The following is an 8,503-nucleotide window of genomic DNA, read 5'->3' as shown; positions in this document are numbered from 1 at the left end:
CAATTTTTTTTTGGAATTAAATATACAAAAAATGTATTTATTTGGAAGATTTTCTCCAAAAATTTATTATTCATCAATTTTTTTTTTATAAAAAATGTAAAATTAAATACTTATTTTTTTTATTTTTTATATTATTTTATAGCAAAGTCAGGCAAAAATTGGAAATTGATTCAGACAATGGACTACAACAATACATGGTGGGTCTTTGAAAAGTAGATTGGGCCCTCAAGCCATTGTAGAGTAGTATAGTAGTGCTCATTCTGCTCTGCTAATAATAGCACCACAATCAATGTCCCAATTCAATCTTTTTTATTATTATAATTCATTTCATTTAGCAGTGGCAGTGCCATCATTTTCACCCTCCCTTTGAATGCCATGTTGCTGCTGCTGCTGCTGCTCCTCCTTTCCACATGTAATAATTATAAGCTCTTCTTTTCAAGGACTCGCCCACTTGCGTTTTGGGATTGGTCAATTGATGCAATTTTGCTGTGACTTTTTCATAATCGTGATGTTCTCAAAATTCTCTCATATGTTTTGCTTTTGCTTGATTAATGGCTTTCAATTCACACATGTACTCTGTAACAGCAACTCTCTGGAGGAAGCCATTGATTTGAACTCCCGTGACCTTCAAGTAGCAGTAAAAATCTGAGCTTTAGTACTACAATTTCATCTCTTTTAAAGCTCATCTGCAAGAAAATTTTCCAATTGGTTTGCAGAGCTCGAGAATCGAATCCCCGTGAGGAATTCAATTCTGAATGATGTGACCATTAAAGAGGGTAGCCAGTGAAATTGATTCATTCATTCATTCAATATTTCCTTTCCTTGCCCTGTAATTAAGCAGCTCATCTGTCATTTACTTTGTGTCCACCTCTCCATTCTCATCTCAAAAGATTCTCATTTCTTCATTCAAAGTTGTTACTGAAGTTTTTGTCTTGCTCGTGTAGTACGTAAGCTGTTGTTGGGAACCGAGAGGAATAAATGTACAGTTGGGTGAGGTTGTCTCGAGATAGCCTTTGAGGTGTTCGTGAAATTGCCTGAGAGGAAGGTCGTCAATAAATAGTCTTCTTCTTGCCATCAAAATGGAGAAGCTTTGAGCATGGTGGAGGAGAAATGGGGGAGAAGAAGAAACCCACGACGACAGGTTGGTTTTCTTTGAAGAAATCGTTGCAGTGCAAGACAGAAGCTTCGGAGGTTCAGAGCCCGAAGAGCAGGAAGCAATTGAGCTCAATTCTGACAAGGAAAGGGCCGAGGTCGGGGTGTTCGAGGTCCATTGCTAATCTGAGAGACGTCATCCATGGCGGAAGCAAGGCGCATCCAGAAAGGCCACCGAGCTGTAGCCCGAGGTCCATAGGGAGCAGTGAGTTTCTCAACCCGATTGCCCATGAGGTCATCCTAAGCAACTCGAAATGCGAGCTCAAAATCACCACTGGTTTTGGAGGGCTCCATGAAAGCATCAATGGCTCGGCGTTTGTGGATTTGGGGACTCTAAAACCAGGAACGCCTGGCCCTGGAGGACAAACCCTAAACCCCACTGTACATTACTTCAATCCTTCCTTCAGGACCTTCTCTGCCAACAATGGCGGCTCTGCTGTTATTCCCGGCCACAAAAGCGCCCGGCCGCGGCCACGTGCACCTCCTTCTTGCAATGGCGCCGGCGTTACTTGCCACAAGTGTGGGGAGAATTTTGCCAAATGGGAAGCTCTTGAATCGCACCATTTGTCGAAACATGCCGGTAAAAATTAGGGCTTTTCATTTTCTCTGTGTCGTGTCTTTCTTCCTTTTTCCCCTAATCGAATCAATTTATGAGATCGTTCTGTTCTGTTGTGCTATCTTGCGCAGTGACTGAGCTCATAGAAGGCGATTCGTCGAGGAAGATAGTGGAGATCATCTGCAGATCGAGCTGGGTGAAATCGGAGAGCCACAGCGTGAGAATCGACAGGGTGTTTAAGGTCCACAACACGCAGAACACTCTGGCCCGCTTCGAGGACCACCGGGAGGCCGTGAAAATCAGGGCCGGGAAGCTCCAGAAGAAGCACCCACGATGCTTGGCCGACGGCAACGAGCTGCTGAGGTTCTACGGCACCACTCTCGCCTGCGCCATCGCCGGAACTTCCAGCATATGCGTTTCCGACAAATGCTGCGTTTGCCGCATAATCCGGCAAGGATTTTCCGGCAGGACGGACCTGAGAGACGGGGTTGGCGTTTTCACGACTTCCACTAGCGGAAGGGCGTTCGAAAGCATTGGGGATGGCGGCGCCGGGACGAGGAAGGCGCTGATTGTCTGCAGAGTCATCGCCGGGAGGGTTCACCGGCCGGTGGAGAACCTCCGGGACGTCGCCGGGCAGACGGCGGGGTTTGATTCGCTGGCGGGTAAAGTTGGGCTGCATTCTAACATTGAGGAGCTTTACTTGCTCAATCCGAAAGCTCTTCTGCCCTGTTTTGTTATTATTTGCAAGGCCTGAGGTTTGCAAGAACAGGCTCTTTGTTGAAATTAATGTGAATGAATTAATGAATGATTTTTAGGAATTTGGCAAGTCTGTCATATTGTACTGATTTTTGTGATTTCATATTGTTTGGTTGGTTAGAGGGAAAATGCTATTCAAAATATGTTCGATACAGTTGTTTTACAGCTTACATTTGGAGAAAGTAATACTATTACCATGTATGAATGTTCATTCTCGAGAGTGTGGTAGAAATCCAAACTCCAAACACTTGTCCAGAGTCTGTTTAACAATGTCTTGACAACTGTATTTGAATTCAAACCCCAAGTCCCGAATCTTCTTCGAAGAAATCTCGACAGGACTCGAAGAATCCTGCTCCAACCTATCAACAAAAATGATCCACAATAAACAAGAAGACATAAAATACGAAGGATGCAATGATCAGAATTTGTTAAAGCAGCAACCTCAGAGCAACAGGAAAAGAAGACTCTGCTTTCAAGAGCTCAACCAGTCGATACATTGAACAGCTCTCGACGCAGCAGAGATATCGCCCTTTCGCGCAGGTTCTCTCCATTAAAAACACATGTGCATTGCAGACATCTTCGATGTGAACCATTGCAATCGATCCCATTCTCGAGTTCACAGCTTCTAACAACGGGAACAATGTAGGACTGCCTGAATTTTACCCGAGTATTTTTAGATCATTCGTAGTTCAATTTGAAAAAGGATTTCGAAGTCACCTGTTACCGGCGCAAGGAGAAATTGAATGCTTGTAGGGACAGTAGGAGTGAGGAATGGACCGCCTACAGTTGCCGTAATAACAGAGACAAGATCAATGCCATTCTCCTCAGCAAACTCGAATGCAGCATCTTCGCTCGAGAGCTTTGACAGAACATAAGCCTAGCAAAAACTTCTACTAGTGAATTTCATCGCGACAAATTTAGCAAAGGTGATAAAAAGTACCCATCCATTCGCTTTAGCCTTGAGAACGTCGTGGATGGGAATTTGGCAATGCTCGTCTACTATTGGTAACCATCTTCCAGAGCTATCCTTTGCACTCATTGTACTAATCGACGATGTAAAAACAACCCTTCTGGTATCCGATTTTAAACAAGCTTTGAGTATGTTTAGGGCCCCTCGGACGGCTGGATCCACAACCTCAGTCTTAACATAGTTTTCTTCAAGACGAAACAAGAATGTAAGCGCGCAAGTTATTTAAATCATGACGGCACAATTGCGAATAGAACTGTCGGAACATTGCATAGAAGGGACTAATCAATTACCAGCATCTGCACTAGCCGGCACCCTAATCGATTCCATTGGAGCTGCAACATGAAACACGCCATGGCAGCCTCTTACTGCATCATCAAAACTTCCATCTTCCTGTAAATCAGCTGTGAATAGACGCAGCCGATCCTCCCCTTGCCATAAACTGACAAAATGGGATGCCTTCTCTGGTTCCAACAGTAGGTAACTTTTTGATAATTATTTAAGCTAAGGCATAAGAAACTCAACCAAAAGTTATTCATGGCTCATCATCTACACAAATTCATTTGTCACTTAAATTACAGATCATTACTTCTACTACAGGTCTACAGCATTAAGACATATTCCATCAGGCACAACACAAATCTCCTAATATCAGGAAGAAACTACTGAATCTATGTTCATATCCTCCCGCGAAGCTTCAGTCGAATCAAACTCAGATAACGACAGCATTAGCGAATTGAACTTTTTTTTTTTTGGAAATGTTATCTAGTTGGTGCAATCGATTGAAGTGGAACAAATTAATGAACTAACCAGGATTCCGGAGAGTGGCGTGAACAGTGCAGCCTCTTTGGAGAAGGGATTTGACCAGCCATGATCCTATGTAACCGGTTGCCCCCGTCACGCAATAGGTTTTCCCATTTCCCATTTTGTGTGTTTCCCCTAAAATCGATCGCTCTATGTTTCCTTCCTTCATCCTGTTGATAACTGGAAATATGTTGGATGGCCTTGCCGGCCGGCAAGCTGCAAAATAAGACGATGGAAGAAGAAGACGATGTCGTAGTGATTTGAAGCAGAAAAGTTGCGCAGTGAGAAGATAGAATGAACTCAAAACCAAGGCGTCTGCGATTGGCTGGGTATACAAAAATATTAAAACTTCATGAGGGAGGAATTTTCTTAATTAGGGAAAAGGATAAGAAAAAACCTAATTCAATATTTTAAAAACATCCATTCAAATGGGTAAATACTGACTGAAAAGACAAAACAGTCCTTAACAAAAAAATAAGCAATGCTTGTGTTATTTTCAAAAGAAGTGGCTCACCAAGACTGAGTTGTCGTGCCCCAATGAAGTTCTAAGAATTCTAAAGTTAATTTACCTTTAGAACCTTTGAAGTTGGAGCTGAAATTTGCAATATCGTGATTCGTGCTAGCTAGCTCCCAAATTAATGTAGTTAGGGTTTATCAAAACTATGTAATATAACAGTAACCATAATATATATATATATATAAAGCAACAAATACAAGAATTAATTAAGTAACGTTGGTTACAAGGAGGTTCGAGATCCAGCGATTATTATGCTGCTGATGATCTACGGTTTAGCCTCGATGATCCATTCGCAGTTTTACATTTAATTAAACAACATAAAAATATTAATAATATATATATATAAATGTATGTATCTACAAATTAAAGGGTCATGGGATGGACGAGCGAAGCCTTGATAGCATCCTTGACTTTAGATTGCGAATCGGTGAATCCATCGCCGTCCCTATAGATGAGGTGAAAGGTACGCGCCGAGTTGACGAGGCACTCAACAACCGCCATGGGAAGACCTTTCAGATTCAGACATTCTTCGTTTATGTCTTGCCAGGCTGTCCACACCTTCTCCTTAAGCGCAACGAATGTCTCCTCTTTCGTCGCGCCTTTCTCGCTCATGTACACATGCACCGAAGATTGCTTCTTTTCGAGCTACATTAACATCATACATTTATATATTGTTAGATCTATGAAACAATTAGCTTAATTTTTTGATGAAGTTAATCAAGATCATATATATATAAAATATATATATTCACCTGGTATCCGGCCATATCGTCCATTAGTCTCCCGATCAACGACGAAGCGCACACGATTTTGGGCTCATTGGCGACCCAATCGAAGTCTTCCTTCCCGACCAAATCTCCCATGCCGACGAAGCAAGTGACGGCCACAATCATATACCCCAAAGATGGAACCCCAACCCTAAAGTACTCTTCCAGCGTTGGAGTCTCGCTCTTGAATAGCCTCACGGCTTCCTCGAAGTAAACTCGAGAGAGTTTCTTCATCTGCAACAATATATAATCCATCAAAATATAATTACCCACAAATGAATTAAAACCATTATATATGTTTACGAATTATATTAGCACATGCACACCTCATCTTTGGCGTAACTCGTTCGGTATTCTCCGTCGGCTCTTACCAATTCCGCCATTTCATCGTAAACTTCCAGAAGCAGTTCGTAGCATGAGGTCATGTAAGGAGGCAGCCCTTCCATGGCCGCGGGCTCCCAGCGATCGATGGCCTTGGTGAACACTTGGAGCTCATCCAGAGTTCCATGGACGTCGTAAATGTCGTCGATGATGGTGATCATCATCAGCACCTTAGACAGTGTCATCCTCCCCACATGGAATCGGGGCTCGAAGAACAACTGCATGATCCAGAAGTAGCACTCCACCATTCGATCTCTCACGAAAGGGAATTTGTTGCCGAAATCCAAATCCTTCCACCACTTCGTGAGATCGCTTATCTCCTTCTGATGCAACTTTTGGACCAAGTTGAAGTCCATCTTAGCCAAGGCCAGGAGCGAAACGTCGTGCGACTCGTATCCTTGGTATATCGGGATGAATTTCGTCGCGTGCAACCGATTCAAACACTTGTGGATCGGGGTTTCTAACGCTTCTTTAACTCGGGCGGCGAGGAGCGCGTCGCCAATATGGGAGACTACGGCCGCGAGATGAGTCGATGAAAACTCTAATGCGGCGTCGAGTATTTTCTCCCCGCGTACGCTGTAATGGGATGCTTCGTACAAGCTCAATACCCCTTGTACATCGTTCGCCAATGACTCCTCGAACCTTCCTTCCTTGTCCATGAATTTCTCAAACACATCTATTACATATAAAACGATCATCATTGAGTATCCAACATATATAAAAAATAGTTTAACATAGAACTAGTACTTGGAAACACATACTCGATGGCACGTTGAAGCGTTGGTTCCTAAGCAAGCGGAAGCGAAGAGCAACCACATGAAGGTCGTTGCCATCGTTGAATCCACCTTTGGCATAAGCATCGTACACTTCCTTCAACGACCCCTCGATCTCATTTTGGAAATGGTAGCCCACTCCAAGCCTTTGCACTGTGTCGATCAATTCCAATTTATGCAACGAATTATTAGGCGTTGCGTCCAAGAGCTTCCTCACGTGTTCTTTAAGCGTCTCGAGCTTACCATCGTCGGCATTCATCATCTCCTACTCGAATTTTAACAATATTGTATTAAGATAAGAACCAAATTAAATAAACAAAATGCAAGTAAAGATGCTAATGAATTATGGACATACCGATCCATAGGAGAGAAAATAGTCCCCCCAAACCGTGGCATGGTACGTTAGAGATCGACGATCATCCTCCAAACTCGAAAGGGCCGGCGCTGCGATTTCCATCGTCGAATTTTCGACTTTCTTCGTGTTTTCTTATTTCGATTTATTTTAAAGTCTTGGTAGAGGGCAGTGTTTGAGAATTCACTGAGACTTGCTTGATGATGATATGAAGTGTTGCTAAGTCGAGAGGTATTTATAATTATAGAGATACACATTGTAGAGCTATACATAAATAAATAAATAAAAGAATACATAAAATAGATTATTTTCTCACTGTGGATATTATTTGTCAGTTTGTTTGATGAGTTTCTATGAACCATCCTTAGTGTCCATTCAAAGCACATCCGAATTAAATATTTCAGTACATCGTTTACTACTTACTATTAAATTGTCAATTTTATGATGAACAGAAAGAATATCAATTTTGACGTGCCGCCGTACATGTTAAGCATTATTAATAATAAAAAAAATGTAGCAGGTAGTCTTGCGAAGTCATTTTAATGCTTCAACAGAGAGCAGATTTGCGTTATTAATACAGAGATATTATTATTTTCAAAAATCAAGTTCTAGTTTGAACCGTGACTGATATGTATAATTAATACCATATTACACTAAATTCAATCACAAATAATTAATTAATATAAGCAAGTTATTATTATTATTATTATTATTATCATTATTATTATTATTATTATTACCCGGCTGTATGTTTATTTTCTTTGTGTTTGGATTTATCATATTTAATGTGTTTGGCTGTGATTTCTAATCAAAACCAACACTACATGTGTTTTTTTGATGAGTTTTGAAAAAAGTTGGTTTGAATTTGGTATAAATATAATGATTGATGGGATGTTTTGAGAAAAAAAAATATTTTTTTTTTTTCAAAAAAAACAGAGTCTAAATAATAAAATTTGAGGAAACTCGGTTAAAAGAAACATATTATTTTTCTCAATAAAAATATATTATATATATATCATGTTTAAAAAATCAAATTTAAATATTATTTAAAAAAATTCAAATCAATATTTAATTTCAAATCAAAAGCGTAAATAATATTCCTACAAAATAACACTAGCTAGTTGATTGTCTTAGCTCTATGTATTTTTTAAAAAATTTGACACTATCAATTTTTTTAAAAAAAATTATAGTATTAAATGTCGATTTCTTGTAACAAAATATTATACTATCAAATACTTATTTTTTTTATTTTCAAATATTTTTTAATTCTCAAATTTTCAAAACCCCTGTTAAAAAAGCTTACAAATTTATTATTTCAACGGATTTATAAGCTTTGTTTTTTTTACCAAAAATTTTTAAATATATTTTTTCCAAAAAATTAATATATTATACAGACCAACCCGACGGTCACAAATCAACCTCTACACCATTATGCCATTCTGTGATCAATTTTAAATTTTATTAATTGATGTTATGTT

The 8,503-nt window shown here is 40.0% G+C and overlaps 3 protein-coding genes across 6 annotated transcripts; 1 reads left to right on the top strand and 2 right to left on the bottom strand.

The window, feature by feature from the left end:
* Positions 1 to 324: 324 nt before the first annotated feature.
* LOC127265927 (uncharacterized) lies at positions 325 to 2,536 on the top strand. Of its 3 annotated transcripts, XM_051295960.1 has the most exons (4): positions 325 to 637; positions 717 to 776; positions 945 to 1,732; positions 1,840 to 2,536. In XM_051295960.1, exons 3-4 carry the CDS (start codon positions 1,111 to 1,113, stop codon positions 2,460 to 2,462), a joined length of 1,245 nt encoding a protein of 414 aa, XP_051151917.1. In that variant the 5' UTR covers positions 325 to 637; positions 717 to 776; positions 945 to 1,110; the 3' UTR covers positions 2,463 to 2,536. The 3 variants fall into 3 exon arrangements, with proteins under 3 accessions (XP_051151917.1, XP_051151916.1, XP_051151915.1); XM_051295959.1 differs by having other exon boundaries at positions 325 to 776; XM_051295958.1 differs by having other exon boundaries at positions 325 to 1,732.
* A 136-nt stretch (positions 2,537 to 2,672) lies between these two features.
* Positions 2,673 to 4,796, bottom strand: LOC127265928 (putative anthocyanidin reductase). Of its 2 annotated transcripts, none has more exons than XM_051295961.1 (6): positions 4,242 to 4,796; positions 3,725 to 3,895; positions 3,405 to 3,619; positions 3,182 to 3,341; positions 2,906 to 3,116; positions 2,673 to 2,823 (listed from the first exon to the last, which is right to left on the bottom strand). In XM_051295961.1, exons 1-6 carry the CDS (start codon positions 4,402 to 4,404, stop codon positions 2,673 to 2,675), a joined length of 1,071 nt encoding a protein of 356 aa, XP_051151918.1. In that variant the 5' UTR covers positions 4,405 to 4,796. The 2 variants fall into 2 exon arrangements, with proteins under 2 accessions (XP_051151918.1, XP_051151919.1); XM_051295962.1 differs by having other exon boundaries at positions 3,182 to 3,323.
* A 109-nt stretch (positions 4,797 to 4,905) lies between these two features.
* On the bottom strand, positions 4,906 to 7,246 carry LOC127265926 (beta-caryophyllene synthase-like). Its single transcript, XM_051295957.1, has 5 exons — positions 7,029 to 7,246; positions 6,662 to 6,938; positions 5,846 to 6,576; positions 5,505 to 5,753; positions 4,906 to 5,397 (listed from the first exon to the last, which is right to left on the bottom strand). Exons 1-5 carry the CDS (start codon positions 7,128 to 7,130, stop codon positions 5,116 to 5,118), a joined length of 1,641 nt encoding a protein of 546 aa, XP_051151914.1. The 5' UTR covers positions 7,131 to 7,246; the 3' UTR covers positions 4,906 to 5,115.
* Between the last annotated feature and the right edge of the window lie 1,257 nt (positions 7,247 to 8,503).

This window comes from Andrographis paniculata, unplaced genomic scaffold (assembly GCF_009805555.1).
Source record: "Andrographis paniculata isolate CXL003 unplaced genomic scaffold, ASM980555v1 Contig74END, whole genome shotgun sequence".
NCBI classification, from domain to species: domain Eukaryota; kingdom Viridiplantae; phylum Streptophyta; class Magnoliopsida; order Lamiales; family Acanthaceae; genus Andrographis; species Andrographis paniculata.
Note: the sequence above shows the minus strand (reverse complement) of the source record. Positions and strands in the feature narration are given on the sequence as shown.

Coding starts and splice junctions, on each gene's coding strand:
- LOC127265926 (XM_051295957.1), bottom strand. CDS start 7,130: ATGGAAATCGCAGCGCCGGCCCTTTCGAGTTTGGAGGATGATCGTCGA. Junction 6,577..6,661: donor ACGCTTCAACGTGCCATCGA/GTATGTGTTTCC, acceptor TATATGTAATAG/ATGTGTTTGAGAAATTCATG. Junction 5,398..5,504: donor ACGATATGGCCGGATACCAG/GTGAATATATAT, acceptor ATGTTAATGTAG/CTCGAAAAGAAGCAATCTTC.
- LOC127265927 (XM_051295960.1), top strand. CDS start 1,111: ATGGGGGAGAAGAAGAAACCCACGACGACAGGTTGGTTTTCTTTGAAG. Junction 1,733..1,839: donor CCATTTGTCGAAACATGCCG/GTAAAAATTAGG, acceptor TATCTTGCGCAG/TGACTGAGCTCATAGAAGGC.
- LOC127265928 (XM_051295961.1), bottom strand. CDS start 4,404: ATGAAGGAAGGAAACATAGAGCGATCGATTTTAGGGGAAACACACAAA. Junction 3,117..3,181: donor TCTCCTTGCGCCGGTAACAG/GTGACTTCGAAA, acceptor GGTAAAATTCAG/GCAGTCCTACATTGTTCCCG. Junction 2,824..2,905: donor TCTTTTCCTGTTGCTCTGAG/GTTGCTGCTTTA, acceptor TTTTGTTGATAG/GTTGGAGCAGGATTCTTCGA.